The sequence below is a fragment of the Lipotes vexillifer genome, unplaced genomic scaffold (assembly GCF_000442215.2).
Source record: "Lipotes vexillifer unplaced genomic scaffold, Lipotes_vexillifer_v1.1 scaffold905, whole genome shotgun sequence".
Classification (NCBI taxonomy): Eukaryota; Metazoa; Chordata; class Mammalia; order Artiodactyla; family Lipotidae; genus Lipotes; species Lipotes vexillifer.
The window spans coordinates 288,395-307,651 of record NW_006796034.1 but is presented as its reverse complement, the minus strand read 5'-3'; the positions used below and the strand labels follow the sequence as shown (position 1 = coordinate 307,651).

Here is a 19,257-nt window from a genome sequence, read left to right as displayed (position 1 = left end):
TTTCCCTACCAAGTAGGATCTGACTTCCCTGATCTTGGTTCAGATAGTAAAAGTCCTTTTCATTGTTGAGTTTTTTGGTTGACACCGTTTTCCTGCTGTTTTGTTTTGTGTGTCCCTATTTCCAAGCTTGGCGTGGATCTCTAAATTTTCATCTCAACAGTTGCAACCTTTCATTGTTCAGAATAAAACCCCTGAGTTTTATTCCCTTTTAGGGTTTCTAGAAGTTACTAGTCATAGTTTCAGATTTGCTCTTTTAAAAAGCTTATTCTTCTGAAACTAAGACTTCCTAAAATCACTGACGTAACACTAACTGTGGCAAACACTCTCTTTCCATGTTTTGAAATGCGATGAAGACACAGGTGCTCTCTCTGACTGATCAGGAACCCAAGCAGAAGCATGGGAAATGCTGACCAACCTGAGGCTAGATCAATCTATGTAGTATAGGGAAAGTTCCTATGGATGCAGAGGCTAAGATGGTGTAAAAGCAAAGTCTGTGTAACATAGCTACTGTAGAACAAAGATTAAAAAATACAAATTATTACCTTAACTTAAATTCACTGTAAAGAAAGTTAACTTTTTTTTCCTTTAAGAAAGCTTGAGAGAAACTAAAACTAGAATAAAATTTTCAAAACTTCTTTGCAAAAATTGTTGCCCAACACAGATGCTTCCATTTATGGGACCTGGTCATCTACTTTGTATTACCTGGAACTTAGCATATTCAAGAACAAAACCATTACATCTCTTTAGTTCACACAGCAGTAAGAGATAATACTATACACCTTAACTGACCATGAAAAGATTATTTTATTCCATGAAAATATTCTCAACAGAGAACACTATCTTAAACAAAGCATTTACATTAAGAAATCAAAATGTGCACAAAAAGAGTAAAAATTACTGAAAAAATTAAAGACTTCTTTTGGACAATTCACATGTTCAAATTTAAGGATGATTTAAACTGTGCAAGTACAAATGTCTTTCCTATTGTAATAACCCATACACAGGTTGCACTATTCCACGTGAGGGAACTTGCCTCCTACGGAAGCAAATCCTGCTGTAAGAAAAACAAACAGTAGCTTGAAAAGAACAGTTAGTCCTCACAAGAAAGCCTTAAACTTTGCCCTCTGTGGCTGTTGCCAAAAAGCACAAGCACCTCAGGCTTTGTACAGAAGACAAACACAGCCAGCTCACGTTTCCTCTTCATTGCTAACCTTTAAAATAAAAATAGCACTGGATCTGAAAACTACTTTATGTAGTCTGTCAGTACTGAATAATGTCACTTTATATAAATAACCCTGTAACGAGATTTAAAATCTAAAACTTCATAGTTTACTAGCCTTAAAGGTAACACACTATCATGTCAGCTGTGTAACGGGAGTACTTGATCTTACGAAGGCATCGACTTTCACACAATTGTCATTCAGCTTTAGTATAACTGGTAGTACGATTCAAATAACACTGGGAAAAATTATTAAAGCAGTCACACAGTTTCTAAAATATCGCTTGAAATCCAACAATACACAGACCATTTCACATTCTTTCTTCCTTCAAAACGGTAAAGAACCAAATTAATGAAGCTTCCATGTTACAAATATCCCCCCCACCCCCACCTACCTCCCCATTAAATGCCACTAAGAAATTAGTTAAGATACAAGTCATTAACAGAATCACAAATGCGAGGGAGGACAACATGAGCAACATGAGCATAGGGGCACTGATGACAATTATATTTACAAGTATAAACATACAGAAACTCCCATTTTACAAGGAAAAGTGCACATAGATCATTACAAAGTTTCACTAAATTGTATGTGGTTCAAATGAAATCATCACTTGGAAACAGACTATCATTGTAATAATTAAGTGAGAAAACAGTAACCCCAAATTAAAAGACAATGGGAGGGAGGGCCATAAAACTTCTCATAAAAACACTAAGTAAAATGGACTCAGACATGTCTTTAGTTTGATGCGTAAATTTGAGGATGCACCAACAAACATGGTAGAGCTCTAAAAGCCACCTACCATGGTTGTATCGGCAGCTATAGCAGCACTGCCGAGCTAATGGAGGTCGCACTGAGCTGACACATAAAGCCCTTTGTGGGATACTGTAGTGGTAGTGTTGGCAATCAGCAGATTTAGGCACTCTAGTTTAAGGCAGCATTTGAATGGAAGCAGCTGACTTCTGACAACAGTTCTTTGTCTTGAGGTGGTGAGTATCTTCTGTGTTTATTATGCCAGGATTTCAGTGCTGACTATAGATTCTTCCCAGACAGGTGCTGAAGATGTATCATGTTTCAAAGAGTTCTTTCAACTGGGCTGTAGGCTAGAGCAGAGATGTTTTTTTCTTCTGATCATAAATACTTCAGGTTCACAAACTGCTTCTTCATAATGCCAAAACTGGAATGTTTTGCAGTGGGGAAGTTATAGCAGCGTACACAAATACTAGGATGGAAACATTAGTGCTGGAGATGTTTGACAAAGTGATTTGCACTACAAATGTAAAACAAAACAAAGGCTTTGACAAGAACAAGGGATTATAAAGACATGCCTGAAAAATCTAAACCCGATCACTCTAGACATGCAACAGGATGTTAAGCAAGCACAGAGGTGACGTAGGCAGACACTGACAAATGGCAAGGATTCTAACAGACAATGGGTCTAAAAGCCAATTAAACAGAGCTGTGATGGACAGTCCTGTTGGGACAGTCAAAAATGGCAAGGATTCTAACAGACAATGGGTCTAAAAGCCAATTAAAAGAGCTGCGATGGACAGTCCTGTTGGGACAGTCAGATATGACAAACTTAAGGACAGCTCTGCATTCTTTCTGATTTGGATATCAGTAAAATAAATGGGAAAAAAAAAAAGGTTAGCCATTGTTGGCTTTTTTTCCTTTATGCGAATAACTGTAATTGACAAGTTTAAGGGTTGGTATTACAATGATTTTTTTAAACAATGTACGGAAATGCTAATGAAGTTAGTAAAAAAATAATCATGTCTGCATGCACTCATGCAACTTGCTTCTCTCACTCTCTCTGAGCCTGACAACCCTAATACCCTCCCCCCAAAAGCAGCTGCATGTAACCTCCTTCAACATCTTGCCCATTTCCTCAGAAACCCTCTTCAGGAACCTGCAGTCCAGGAGGAAAAAGAAAAGAACAATTACTGAAGACCTTTGGTAAGACCAAAAGGAGTGTTCAGTTTAAAGTGTCCATCCCAAATGTCTCTAAAATCATTTTATAGTGAGCTATTAAAAACACCAAAACATGTTGGAACATGAGCAAAATTAAGGACCAGTCTCTTAATTGCTTCCTCACTTTACTCCCCTACACAACTAGCACTGCACATGTCTTGATTATACAGTGTTTCCAACAAATGCTTATTAAAATTAATTGGAAAAAAAAACTCCTAATAATTGACGATTCAGCTAAAATGAGGAAATGCCCTCAGTGATGGTAGAGATATATTCCTCCAACCCAGTTAGTGAAAAAAGTCATTTTTCTTTCAAGTAAAATTTGCTAGTACTTCTCCTCCATGCAAGACTTCCTCTATCTTAGTTTATTTAGAATCCACTTTCCTATGTATAATTGCTAAATGCTAGGATCACTAAAGTGGTATTTCTCAAAAGACATTTAAAGATGAAAAATACAAGCATTAATTTAGAAGAAAGCTTGTACATTATTGAAAATTATTAGAAAACCTGAAAATATCCTTGGGTCTCAAAAGCAAGCCATTTTATTCACTTAAAGAGCAAGACCAGGCCCGTTTATTTTGCACGTCTCTTGATTAGCCTACTACTAAAACAGATTATGTGTTAGGTGCCTGTTTTCTTCCTTTAGGAAACCGAAGTTGAGAATAAGGACAAAAATGAAAATGATTACATTCGTATTTTATCCAATTAGCCAACTATTATTACATTTTTCCTAGAAACTGTAGCTACAATTTCAAAACCCTAGACCAAACCACTCTTTTGGGCATCAGCTTTGTATAGCAAGCATTTCAGAGCAGTTTTACTTGAGTTCACTACAGTCACTGTGTTTCCTGAAGCAAAGTGTAGAGGGGTAGGGAGCTTTCTATCCCTACCCCTCTACAGGATGGATTCCTGCCCAGTAGATTAAATTTTATGATTTATAAGGCAAAAAAACAAATCCTTCACACAGACTTAAGCAGGACATAAAGCAAAAGGCATCAATTAAGCTTCACACGAACATCACTCAAATGGTAAAGCGTCACGAGAACAGTTTCTTGTAATAGTCACATCTCTAAGATCGAGCCTACACTCAGCTCACACAGTGAACAATAAATCTTGGATGCCCTTTCAGCTTTCTTATGTTTTCCCACCCATTGACTGTGTTTTCATTTTGTTATAGTTCCTATGTCATACATGTTACAAAGCTGCCGGGTTAGTTTAGATGTAAGTTACTGCACCTTTACTGTTTTTCTCTAGAGTTACATCTATGTATGATGTGGGAACGTAGCCTTCTTCACCACTCTGTCTCCGAGCTCTTGTCCATCCATCACCCTTGTCCTCCTCAATAATGTATAGAACTTCACCTTCTTTCATTGCCAGAGTACCTTCATTATGTCCTAAATGAGCACAAGCATAATTTAAGTATAGCAATAATTTTGAATAAAAGTTACAAATACAACAAAAAACAACGTGGAACCCTACTAGATTTCAATGTAATAGAACTATGAGCCCACTGACTCTCATTACGAACATCTCTATGATGCTTTGTAGTTTACCCAACAGTTTCATATACTTACCTCATTTGAACTGCACAATAACCCGTGAGGCTGGCATTAACAGCAGCACCATGTAACAGATGAAATATCTGAGCTACAACAACACTGTATGATTTGACAGGGTACGCTAACTCCTATTTCACTACTCCAACTCCTTCCCCAAATTTGAGTGGCACTGTTATCTAGAAAATTCATGAAGTTCAAAATAGTAACAAGACAGTGAGAGGGTTGGAAGAAAGAAGGAAAGAATATAATTTGAGGAGAGAGCAGAGAAAAATCCAGGTCCAACTCTGGTGATGGTAGAAGCAGAATGATCACAGCCACAAAGCACAAACTTCCTTCAAAACTTCATCAGCCTCAGGCCTCTCTTTCTTCCCAATCCCTCAACCATTCCCAACCTGCTTAGCAGTAACAGTTTTCACAAATGAATATTTATTTAACATACACTAAATCCTTCCCTTACTCTCTGTAGCAAATTATAGCAAGATCTTATTTCATACTATTTTCTCAGAATGAGCAGCAACTAAAAACTACTCAATTTAAAAACCAAAACAATGGATGGGTAGGGAAGGGCCTTAAATTCATATACCATTATTTTTATTTATTTATTTATTTATTTATTTTTGCGGTACGTGGGCCTCCCACTGCCGTGGCCTCTCCCATTGCAGAGCACAGGCTCCAGACGCGCAGGCTCAGCGGCCATGGCTCACGGGCCCAGCCACTCCACGGCATGTAGGATCTTCCCGGACCGGGGCACGAACCCGTGTCCCCTGCATCGGCAGGCCGACTCTCAACCACTGCACCACCAGGGAAGCCCCATATACCATTTTATAACAACTTCTTTGTAAGGGTGTTACTCTGCTCCTCTGTGAAATGAAGAAAACGATTTTTCAAAGTCCAAGAGAGGGAAGGGTAACTAAAAACCTGTAAGAGAGGGCCACAATGCCTTCCTCCCCTTACAGAGTCTCTTCTCCAACTATCACAGGGGGAAGGATGGCATAGTCAGAAGCTACCACGTTTCCTCCTTCCCTCACCTGAAAATATGGTCTACAGGGTCAGCATATGGTGGTGCCTATGCCACCACGAGCTATGCCATTTGCCTAGTACCTGCCGCTCAATGTTAGCAAGTTACAAGGAAGAGCCTGAAGTGATATTTACCAGTCTTCCACTTTCTGGGTTGAGCTACATGCTCAAGCGGCTTCAACTTTGATGAGTACATCAAAGTTGGGAAATTCTGTATCAACCAAAGTTGATAATTAAATAATGATCTTTATTAGGATGCTGATAACATAGGTAATTTTCTTTCAATGTCATGTACGGAAGAAAAATCTCTATACCTGCAGTGTAGTTAAAACAAAAATATTCACACTAATAAACTGGGATTATAATTTTCTGGCACTTTATTTAGCTATAAGGACACTACAGTGCATGACTCTGTATGTGGACTTTAAGGAACCAATTTTATCACTTATAGTGTATTAAGAAAATCATACCATCGAAAGGGTAGATAGCTTTGCAGTGTCCAATAGCAGGCAAGGGATCATCATCTTCAAACTCATCATCAAACTCACTGTGGTGACCATGCTGTTGGGGTGGCCCACGGACTTCTTGGTTTGCATCATCAGTATAGCTTCCCTCAGGGCTATGAAACAAAATTATCTCTAATCAAGTACATGGGAACTTTTTATATTACCTACAAGCTGATCTCCTCAGGATCAATTCAGAGAATCAAATAACCATGACACAGTTCCAAATTAAGTTTTCATTTTCTTAAATGTTGAAGTGTGTGTGTGCGTGTATGGCTTCTAATTCAAAATGCTTTTGTTGAATTTCCTGAAATTAAAAATTAAAAGATTACAATGTTCTAGGCACATAACATGTATTTAGTAAGTATGTCTCATTATCACTGGGTCCAGAGATAAAATGGAAAAATGTCACGGACATTTGGTTTTTATCATCCTGGATTCATCACCCCCTCTTTTTTCAAGAAAACCCTAAAATTTCTTAGGGGACCCACCCAGACCCATGTTCAGTTCACAGGCTTCAGGTAGAGTTGCTCTGTCCTGGTTCCAGAGGGTCCATCTTAGCACAGAACTTGTATGACCAGAGTGAATAGTTCACTAGTAGGCATGTAACCCAGTAAGATATGAGAGATACACAAAGACTTTTGCTTGGGATTGTTCAGAGAAGCTCCCTTCCTTTTCCACTGGACGTGAACCTGGAGAAATATGAGCTTAAGAGCTTTGGAAGATCACCATGTAGAGCCTTTAAATGAAGCCAACACAGTGTAAGGCAAAACTGGAAGGTGGAGAGAAACGGAGTACTGAAGATATCATCTGAGTTCCTAGATCAAGCTCTCCCTGAAGTCAGCCAATAAAATCCCTTTTCAGTTTAAGCCAGTATGGGTAGAGTATTCATCCTGTCACTGAAAACCAAAAGACTCCTAGTAAAATTAATTTCCAATTAATCATGTTAAGAGGAAAGTTAGTAACTAAGAAAATCCCAGAAAGCAGGTAATCCAAAGGCATTTTTTCTGTAAATTTTTACTTCAAAAAGAGAAAAGATGTTGATTTTGCTAAAGAATCAAATGACTGAATAAGATTTTCATAATTTGCATGATGAGATTTAGCAGTACTTTCAGTATGCCTGGAAGCCAGGTTCTTAATAACACAACCAGAGGGACTAGATTATTTTAATCTAGGGTTTACCTAATAACAAAAACCAGTGTATTTGTGACTATCTCTTGATATATTAAGGATATACTCTTTCAAAAAGTGATAATGGAGAGGAAGAGAAGGAGAAATTAACATTTGTCAAGCACATACTAGCATAGGTATTTTACTAGTAGGTGCTTTATGTACGTTATTTCAGCGGTCCCCAACCTTTTTGGCACCAGGGACGGGTTTCGTGGAAGACAGTTTATCCAGGGACCGGGGCGGGGGTGGGGGGACGGGATGGTTCAGGCGGTAATGAGAGTGATGGGGGCGGCAGATGAAGCGTCACTCACCCGCCCACCCGCTGCTCACCTCCTGCTGTGCGCCACCCCTGCAGTTGGGGACCCCTACATTATTTCATTCATTACTAATAACCCTGTATGACAGGTATTTTAATCTTTATTTTATATTTTAGGAAACTGAGACTCAGGGAGCATTAAAAATGAGCTGCTAAATGTGAAGGGGAGGGATAAATCAGGATCTTGGGATTAACATACACACACTACTATATATGACAGATAACCAACAAAGACCCACTATGTAGCACAGAGGACTCTCCTCAATATTCTGTGATAACCTATATGAGAAAAGAATCTGAGAAAGAATGAATATATGTATATGTATAACTGAATCACTTTGCTGTACACCTGAAACACACTGTAAATCAACTATAATCCAATAAAATTTTTTTAAAAATGAATTTGCTCAAATTATAATGTAATTAGGTAGTAAACCAATATTTGATACTAGATCTCTCAAATTGTTCTCTAAGGTGAATCCAAATTTGTTGGATTTTATTATGAGGGGGAAAAAAACATTACCCAAAGGGAGAAAATATCACAAATGGTATGAAAACATGGAAATTTAGTAAAATGCCTTTTGGAAGCCCTGATCCAATTTAACAATATGAATTTTTTTCCTTCACAAAACTTTGAGTAATTTGACAGTTAAATTTTTCTTTGGCATAAGCTACCCAACTCCATCTAAACCTAAAGGCAATCTTCCCAGGCCTGGGGAGCCTATGCCTCTAGACTACAGCTCCCAGAATTTTCCAAGTTCCTACCTCTCTGTTTGTAGACGCATTACAAACTAGAACTAAGCAGCAATATGAAATTTCATACTTCACCTGTAGCTATTATAAAGAAACAGAAAATTATTTAGGTTCAAAGATTGAGTTATTAAAAGCCAAACTTGTAGGAAAAAAGAGAACTGTTTGAAGTTTAGGACAAAACAGTGAGAAAAGTTTGGGGTAAAAGGAGGAAATACAAATAAAATGCAAAAAATAACCTTTCTCGTCCCTGTGTTACAAGGTGATTTATGTCACTGCTATGTCTTCTGTCTCCTCTTCCACCTGTTTTGCCTTCAACTTCAGAAAGCCAAGCCTTAGGGAAAAAACAAAACTGAGCTCAATAAATATATATATATTTTTTAATTTATTTACTTTTTGTTTTATTTTTGGCTGTGTTGGGTCTTCGTTGCTGCACGTGGGCTTTCTCTAGTTGCAGCGAGTGGGGGCTACTCTTCGTTGCAGTGTAAGGGCTTCTCATTGCAGTGGCTTCTCTTGTTGTGGAGCACAGGCTCTAGGCACGTGGGCTTCAGTACTTGTGGCTCACGGGCTCTAGAGCGCAGGCTCAGTAGTTGTGGCACACGGGCTTAGCTGCTCTGAGGTATGTGGGATCTTCCTGGACCAGGGCTCGAACCTGTGTCCCCCGCACTGGCAGGCAGATTCTTAACCACTGCACCACCAAGGAAGCCCAATGTATATATTTTAAAGCTCATAAAATATCCTACATTTAAAATGTGCTCTGGGTCTTTATAATTATGTAATTCTTAGAGAAGGGAAACCTTTATTTCAATTTGGTCAATGATCAACTTGATAGCTGATTAAAAAAATAGTACATTTAGTTTTACATAAACTAGTTTTAAATAAGGAAAAAAACTTCAGTGAGGGATTAATTCTAAAGATTATGATACCTGAACTTCCCTGGTGGCACAGTGGTTAAAAAGCTGCCTGCCAATGCAGGGGACACAGGTTCGATCCCTGGTCCATGAAGAGCCCACATGCCACAGAGCAACTAAGCCCATGCACCACAACTACTGAGCCTGCGCTCTACAGCCCATGAGCCACAACTACAAAGCCCGCACACCACAACTACTGAAGCCCATGTGCCCTAGAACCTGCACGTTGCAACTACCGAGCCAACACGCTGCAACTACTGAAGCCTACGTGCTCTGGGGCCCGCATGCTGCAACTACTGAGCCTGTATGCTGCAACTACTGAAGTCTGCGCCTACAGCCCGTGCTCCGCAAAAAGAGAAGCCACCGCAATGAGAAGCCCACGCACGGCAACAAAGAGTAGCCCCCACGCACCGCAACTAGAGAAAGCCCTCACGCAGCAACAAAGACCCGACTCAGCCAAAAGAAAAAGAAACAGAAAAAAAAAGATTATGATACCTTACTTTTAGATTATGGTACCTTACTTTTAGATCATAATGATACCTTACTTTTAGATCATAAACTCTAAAATAAAATATTTGAAGATAATTCTAGCAAAACCCAATCTATCATAATGAAGTTTATAAAAATGAACTTATCTTAGACAACTGCTAAATAACAAATCTACCTCATTCTTGTGGATTTCCATTCGCAGGCGGTCAATGTTATTCATGGTCTCTGCTAATTTAGGCTGCAAACTCCCTGGGTCCCCCATTTGTGGATTTTTCTCATATACATCTTTCATTTTGTTGAGTGCTTCTCTGAAAATGAGCAGGAAGACATAAAATTAAACATTTACTTTTACATGTTCCCAGATAAAAGAGTTTCATTTGATTCTGGGGACTCACATGCAGCCTAATCTTAAAAGTCATATCTCTTTAACTTTAATCAAACATTACCTGATTGAAGATAATCTGCACGAAGCTGATCAGGTACATAGTTAGTAATTTATGGAGGCAGTCTTTTAAAACATTTAGAATTTTAAAAAAATGATTTCATTTCTCATTTCTTGCTTCCTAAATGAGATTATATATATTTAATCAAGGACTGAAAGAATATTCCTTAATATTGTTAAACTCATCATGTCCCAAATCAAACTCATCATATTCTCATCCAGACACATTATTCCACTGGTGTTCCTTATCTTAGTTCACAGCATCATCATCCTCCCACTATCTATACCATCTTTAACTTGCCCCTCTCCCTCTAAATTCAAGTCATTCATCCTCTTCACTTCTCTAATCTTATCATTATTACCATATCACTATTATATCACTATATATGCCTCAATTAGCTCCCCTTGGCTCTAACATCTGACATTACTAACACTCCTTAATACTCTTCTTTCTTGATTTCCTGGAGGTTACATTTTCTTTTCCCTTCCCTTCACCTCTGTCTCATTATTTCCCTCACTGGTTCCTTCTCTTCTGTTTATCCTTTAAATGTGTTACATAAAATGACAGAGATTTCTTCTCATCTCATCCTACAGTTCTCCTTTTTAAGGGTGATCTCTTAATGCTTTGTTTTTTCCAGTTTTACTGAGACAAAATTGACTATTTTAATATCACCTATCTTGAGATCATTCTCAAATATGAATCTCTTCAATCACTCATGTCAGAGTTTAAGCTCCAATTTTACCTTCAGTGTAATAGCAGATAGTAAGTTACCAATCCACTGTAATAACCTTTTATTCATCATATATAAATCTCTATATTCATTAAAACAAAATTGAACTAAAAGAAACTTTTAATAAAATTGAAAAAAAATGAAAGCTACGAATGAATCTGAAAGTAATCAAACACTGTTTTCCAACATTCTTGCTGCAAACAAAATAATTATAGCCTCAGATTTCTATTGAGCTCAATTTATATACTAAAGCAAAATAAAAATTTATCAAAATGTAAGAGGTAGTTAGTGTTGGTGAAACTACCCTTGATAATCATCAAACTGTTTTGAAAATTTATGGAAGGCATAAATATATACTATTAGCATCCAGTAAGTAATCTGCAACCTAAGAAACTCTAACATTTCATTTTAAAAATATGACAGAGCACAATTTTCCAAAGTTTAGGACTGTATTTTTCCCTCAAAAGATATTTCAATTAGGATGTATAATTTTTAAGCCTTTTATACATCACATTTAAACATATCATTCAAAGTAGACTCTGAAAGGAATAATGATGGCAGACAGAACTTAATGGTTAAATACTTTTGGTCTGATTCTTTTTGTAGTTCTCTGTTAAGCTCATCGATGCGCTGCTGTAGTTTTTTACGTCTCTGTTCTGGTGGCAGATGACTGAAATCTTCTAGTGCTGGGCCCTGAAAAGAGAATCTAAATCATTATAAAAGATATTTTCATGAAATTTTATTTCTAAAATATACTCACTATAAAGTAAGACTATATATCAATTTTAAGTTTAATTTCAAATTAGCCCCAAACACCTCCTTTTAAGTAAAAGAAATCTACATAGATATGTATGTGTATGTTAATTAAAATCTACATAGATATGTATGTGTATGTTAATTAAAAATACAATCGTATTGAAGAAAGAGCTCAGATGCCAGTCACTTTTTAAAAAATCATGAAATAGAATAGGTAAAAATTATCAGCAGATACAGATAATTGGTAATTACCAGTATAACATTATATTCAGGTCTCGGCAGAGTTAAAATAAATACAGATGAACCTTCTTACAGCAATAACAATGAAATGGAAACACGTAACATTTCTCACTTATACAAAGTATTTTTTATATAACATACTGCACCACATTCCCAAATCAAATCTATTGCCATGACACTCAGGATATTACAAATGTTCAGACTGAAAATATGAGAAGTTTATATAACTGAGTTAAACAACTTACCTCATAAAGGCAATATAACTAATGAAAAATATTTTAATATTACACAGTCTTTGAATGATTATATTTATTAAACCATTCATTAGAACCAAAACATACTTGATCATTAAAAAATAAAAGGTAGAACTATCCACCAAGTGAAATGTAAGTAGAAATTACATTCCAATAAGGAATTTATTTTCAATTATCCTTTGTACAACCAAATAGCATACCTCAGTTGTTCTTGAAATAAAGATAAAATCCTTATTTAGGAAGGATGCTTAATGTCTGAAAATTTTTTAATGTTTTGATATTCAAGAAACTATATCATTTAAGAAACAGTTCTAGTATTTAGATGTAACTTGATTCAAATGATGTCTTTCTCCTCTTAAATGTTAATCATGTCATTGTTACCGTAGTTATCTATTAGAGATTATACAACCAGACCAATGTTAGCAACTATTGATTCCATTTAACATGAGCCCATATTTATTTAAGATTTTACATACTCAAAAATTGTTGACAACTATTATTCTTCATTTTTCTCTTTAAAATGGGGATTTTAAGAATATGCAATTCAATTTTTTAAGTGTTGCTGAAGTGAGCTCCCACAACAAATGCACCCCTGCTCCTTGAACCACTGACTCCTATAACACATCTAAATAGCTTTATTTCACCATCTATAAGAGTGCTTCCCTTGCTTTTAAAAAAGATAAAACTCACTTTTCAGGTAAGCCATGATCAAATGTAACATTTAATTCATAAGAAAATTTTTTGCAAATGGCCTGAACATTATGGACATTCAACAAGCCTGTCTAAAGAAAAAAAGGAGGACATCTTTTCTAAGTGGCTTTTGTTTTTTAATCTACCAGTCACCAGAAATAAAAATCTGTCAATCACCCAAATCTGACCTAAATAAACAAATGGCAAAATTTCCTACAAGATGCCTTTAAATTTAGTGGTCAATTATCAATATAAGTTGTCAGATTTAATCTAATTTGGGGTACAGGTATATGATAGTTTGAAAACTATTATATTGTGCCAAAAGTAAAACTTTCTAATTTATATTTTTTAATTTAATGAAATGAAAAAACACATTTCAATATTGCTTTTTGATAGTATTGTAATAAACTCACAATTACCTACAAGTAAATCCTCCAGGTTTCCACTTATCATTAATCAAACTTGTTCTCAAATTTATTAACAGCAGATAGCTAGGCACTTGCATTTTTAATATCCCATTTTGACATTATAACATATTCCTTTATAGAATATGAGAAGTAAACTCACTCTATCTCCTATGGCTGTAAAGGAGACTCTGAGACATTTAAAAACCTCTCCTACTACATGGGAATTCATAAAAGGCCAAACTGCAATAGTCTGAAAAAGATTCATTTGTTTTCCAAAAAATGAGAAACTACATAAGCACCCAATAATTTTTACATTAGGTCTTCACAATGCAGTTCCATTAATTTGTTTGAAACATATGTATAAAGGAACATCACACACATGCGCAAGCACACACGCGCACACACACACGATATTTAAGTTATTTGTGCTTTTATTCCCATTCATTAGTAGACAAGAAGAAAGCACTGACTCTAATGAAACTAGCAAGAAATCTTTCTTTCTTACATTTTGGAAAATCTAATGATTCTTGTGATAAACTACAAATCAAACTTATATGATCTTTTTAAAGAATGTTAAGAAAAATCATTTTTGTTTAATTTTTCTTTTGTAAAAACATAAACTTTTGTTCTACCATGTAACTTTTAAAATGATGTTTAACTATAATTTCATTCTCTGTAACATGACAAAGATTCCACCCAATAACATTTAAGAACTTAATGAGTTACAGTTAACCACATTATTATTAAATTTTATGACATCAGAGGTACTGGCATGTGTTGGACTATGGATTAAATTATAAAAAGAAAAGACATACAAGGTAACATGTGGGGATGTACGTTACCACTTTGTTTTGAATTAAACAAAACAATGTTTTGTGATTATTTAATGTTGGCACAGTATATAGATCAGCACATAAGGCTTACCATCTTCACCGACCACTGAATAGTTCAATGGAAAACAGAAAGAAATGGTATATTATTCACATGAAACCATAATACAGAAGATGCAATAACTTATTCTTTTTTTTTTACAATATTAAAATAAATCATGTACATTTCACAATCCAAACAATTATGCCAGAAAAACAATTTTAACCACGCTTTTGGGAAAGTAAATTACTTGCAAAAAAACCTATACACTGATGATAACGGGCAGATATTTTCAAAGTGCAACTGAAATGCAAAAGTAAATAGTAATCATTCTATCAGTAAACACGTATTTTCTTCTTTAAAAAACAATTTTTACATAAGTGGATTTCACTTACATAGCTGTTCACTCTCAAAATACTAATATTTGAAAAGGTGAATATAAAAGATTTAATATTAGCCATTTTAAATAAATATTATATGTAGTATTAAAGAATGGAATACTTTTCCCAATGCATTAAACAAAACACCATCATCTGAATTATTATAGTTCAAAATACTGTTTTGAATTTAAATATACTATGGGTCAGTAAGGGTAACATTTCTACTTTAGTTTTAAGGTGCTATTTTTAATGTACGGACACATCAAAAAACACACTATTATCAAAATAATAATGAGTCACCCAGATTCAAGTTTCCCATACATATTTGCTAATGGACACAAACATATGGGTTGAATTTTGCTTTGAAGATATAGCTTCCATTTTTCAGTTTTCATTCTGAAATCCATGTGCTCGAAAAGCAACACTAAAAATACATAACTTCAATTTTTAGAAAACTGGTTAAAATTTATTCTTTCTGAAAATGTGAAATGACATAGCACAGTCCTCTCATATTGTGAATATATATATGCATATTTATATATCACCCACGTTCTATGAGTTACCAGGATTCTGTAACTGGCACTGCATCTGTCTGCCATCCACACGTGTATACATGCACATGCGTGCGCACAAACACACTCACACACACATTGTGACCCATAATACTCAGTAGAGCTTTGCAAAGTTCATCTTCATATCCATTTCATTTGTTTACCAGCCTCTAAAATTTTTACTTGTCCCTATTTTCTAAGTCATGATGTTTTAGAGAATATGGAAGATGTCAGGTAGAATTTCACATAAAAAATATGGATTTTAATAAATAGCTGACAAAAATATCTACCCTTTATCTCTGATGAACTGGCCATATATATTAATGGTTACGATGATAAGAAAAGATGACATATGCTATCCATTATCTTTCCAACTTAAGCTTAACATTCTTTAGACTGTCAGTAGTTTCAGGGAACAAAAACCACAACTTATTTCGCTATGACAAAATTCCTGGTAAGAAGATTAGAAGCTTTAAATTTTAAAAAGATATTTATGGTCTTCTATAAATATTATTAAAACAAAATCATATAGATGATAAGAAACAAAATAGGTAAAGCATTTGAATTTATCTTTTATGATGATCAGCTAAATTTCTAAGTGATAAATTATTTTTTCAGCTTCTATATTAATAGCTTTAGAGAAAACAATAATATAATTATAACTGAAATATCAAATGCTTCAGTTTTTAGCTAACCTAGTTTTACTATCAGTTAGAAAATAAATTCACAGTTCATTAACCTTAGATTTGGGGATATTAAAAACTCAAGTTCTTTGTAAAATATTAGAAATATATTTTGTCTTTTTTTTTAAGCAATTCACGTTCAGTAGAGAAATACTATACTCTCATATGCAATTTTCATAACCCTATAACTAGAAAATTTCACATACCAACTATATCTTAATAAATACATAAGGGACCTAAAAAGGAAATCAGTCAGGCAATTCAAATTATTATGTGTATTTAATTTAAAGATAGGAAAATCCTGAGAACTGTATTCTGGATAAATAAAAGCTTACAAAAATGACTCTAGAAGTCTATAAGATCATGAATAATTTAAAAAGAGAACATGGACTTGATACTGCTAGATAAAATTTAAAATTAAAATTTTAAATTTTAAATTTTAAATTTAAAATTTTAAGATCATGAATTTAAAAAGAGAACATGGACTTGATACTGCTAGATAAATATACTTCTAGAAAAAAAAAAAAGGAGTACCCAGTAAGCTCCAATGAAGTAGTTATAGAGTAAAAATTATTCATTTTTATATTAAGTAGTTAAGTTTGGGTGTGCACCAAATATCTATTTAAGGTTAGATCTTGATGTCACAGAAGGAAATTATAAACCCTCATCCCTCAGAGAAAGTCTACCAGTACCACCATCAAATTCAAAAACACTGGTCCAATATAACATTTCTCATATCCTTAAAGATACTGCAAACTGTATACAATAGGTTTTCTTAAGAATGAAAGAAAAAGAAATTATAAATTTTTAGAAAAGCCAAAATCAGGTACTTAGGAAAAATGATGTAACAAATATAGCTCAAAACAAGCGTTTCTGCTTTGAATGGTACAACTCATCAGCTTTACGAAACCTTAAGACTTTGTAAGTTTAATGGACTTACATGGAAATTCATGTAAAAACACATAAACTGGCTTCTTAAAGCTTATCTTCTTTGTCTATTTTGAGAAAATTCTTAAGTGGAAGAAAACATAATTTCGAAATAGTATCTAGTAAACTACCAAATACCAATCAAAATAGAAAGAAACTTCTCAATGCCAAGGTAATAAACTTTACTTCCTGCTCTATTCTCCAATCTCTAGTTGGTTTGTCTGTCATATTTTCCATCTTGCATACTGCTTTTTTCTTTGGCATGATAACTAATAATAAAAGTGGGACCATTTTGCCCTTCTGGAACTAGCCCCCCACCCCCCACCCCCACCAAATGTACTAATATTTTAAATTGAAGCAGTATGTGGAAATAACGAGAAATAATGACCCCGCAGATACTTTTAAGTTCTACGGTTATAAAATTCTACCAATAGATTTATTCAATAACAATGAAGATGGCACATATTTAAGCTTCTCTCTCCAGGGCTCCCAGTTCTAACTGCCTAAACTTTTTTCAAAGAATTATATTTACTTCATATCCCTATAACTATACTGTTTAGGGTACTGTAACTGGGCCTGGTAGACTAGATATGTAGGACACATATGTGATTACAAAAATATGGCTACTAGAAATTACTATTTGTAATTTCTCATGATTTATGCAAAAGCATAATATTTAATGAAGTCTAAGTCATCAAAGAGAAGAAAGATGGGAATTAATTCTACTCTATTGTTCAGGCAACAGAAATCCCACGTATGATTTCTTAAAGTCTTTTAAACAAGTGATAAGAGCTTTGAAAAGTGATAACAGGCACCTATGGTGCTTGTAGGTATAATACAGACTCATTCACAGGGACTTTTCAAAATGTCATGAAATTAACCTATAATATCATTCACATACAGAATTAGAAAAGGTAGATGCAAAGAAGTTCATGTCATTATAGGAAAAAAGGAAGTCCCAAAAAGAACATAATACACTAGGATATTTCTGCTGGACTACTGATACCAATTGTTTGTCATACTGTTTCAATGGAAATGTAAATAATAATGTAATCTTGCCCTAAATTAATGTATCTTGTCCACATGTGGCCAGAAGAGAAACCCAACTAAAGCAATTTGAAGATAGAAAGGGCTACAAACAGTGAGAAACACACAGGCTAGACAGAGAAGGAAAAAGAAGAAAGAAATGAAAGGGAGAGAAAGGAACAAAGGGAGAGAGGAAGGGAGGAGAAGCAGGAAAAGGGAAGGAAGAGAGAGGGATTGCAAGGAAGAGTGAGTCCAAGAGTGAGGGTATTGCTGTTAATGATTAGAGTTCTTATGACACTACTAGACTCTGAGTTCTCATTGGTTATCACACCTATGTTTTTTATATGTCCAAACAAATGCTCATACAAATCTCATAAATGTATCTAAATTATGAGCTATGAATATTACAAACACGGCCTTAAAACCAGATCATAAAAGAAATTAGACTAACATAATGAAGTAACACTAATTTATCAGTAGTATAACAGTTGTTGCTAAGAAACAATTTAATATTTGCTTTTTACTATCTAAAACTTTTCATTTGCAGAGTATCTTTAGTTTTAAGTAAATGCCAAAGGCTAGCCTATTGGAAAAAAAAAAAGGAAATATTTGGTAAAAAATACTTCCTGTAACAATTACTCAATACAAATTCCATATAACCATTACTCAATAATATCTAGTATTTTTACAGGCTTTACAACTTACAAAGTACTTTTTAATATATTATCTTAATTGATCTACAGTCTTGATATTTAACATGCCTATCTTTGATTTTTTATTTAACTATTGGAAATTGTGTTTTATGCTTCTGAAAGTAGGGCAATTAAAATTAAAATAGAACTTGATTTTTTTTGCCAACAAAATAATACTTTATAAATTCACAGAGGTCATCATTAGTGACAAATTATTACATGAGTAACTCCAGTGACAAATTACTGAAAGTCTTAAAAATGTAAATACATTACAAGACAATGGCGGACATATGACTTCACATAAACAACAACAACAAAAAAAATAGCTAATATGATTGTACCCAGCACCCTCTTTATAATACCATTCTTTAATGGGTGAGCATTTCAAATGTTATAAAGAGGAGTTGTTTTTAACTTGAGGGCAGCTATACTTAATTCTGTCGTGTTTTAAACTACATATATATAGGAGAGAGCCTTATAATGAGGGTGGAGAGTATTAAAAGCCACACTACACACACAATAGGCCATCATGCATTTTAACCCATTATTAAACTTACCCCTCTTTTGAGACTTCTGAAAGAAGGAATTCTGGGCTTCCCTGTTTTTATTTCATTCATACAATAATGCACGGGCTCAATGGAGAATGTGAGAAACTGGGACCCATTAGGAGTACTGGATGTGAATAAACTAGTAGGGGTTAAG

The 19,257-nt window shown here is 34.7% G+C and overlaps 1 protein-coding gene across 1 annotated transcript in view; it reads right to left on the bottom strand.

Moving 5' to 3' along the window:
* Nucleotides 1-4,406: 4,406 nt before the first annotated feature.
* FNBP1L (formin binding protein 1 like) overlaps nucleotides 4,407-19,257 on the bottom strand; it is a 48,862-nt gene continuing 34,011 nt past the window's right edge. The window contains exons 9-13 of the mRNA XM_007468103.1: nucleotides 11,663-11,772; nucleotides 10,082-10,214; nucleotides 8,746-8,840; nucleotides 6,238-6,386; nucleotides 4,407-4,585 (exon numbers count right to left, since the gene is read on the bottom strand). Coding sequence (XP_007468165.1) covers nucleotides 4,407-4,585; nucleotides 6,238-6,386; nucleotides 8,746-8,840; nucleotides 10,082-10,214; nucleotides 11,663-11,772 — 666 coding nt within the window. The remainder of the gene's footprint in view (nucleotides 4,586-6,237; nucleotides 6,387-8,745; nucleotides 8,841-10,081; nucleotides 10,215-11,662; nucleotides 11,773-19,257) is intronic.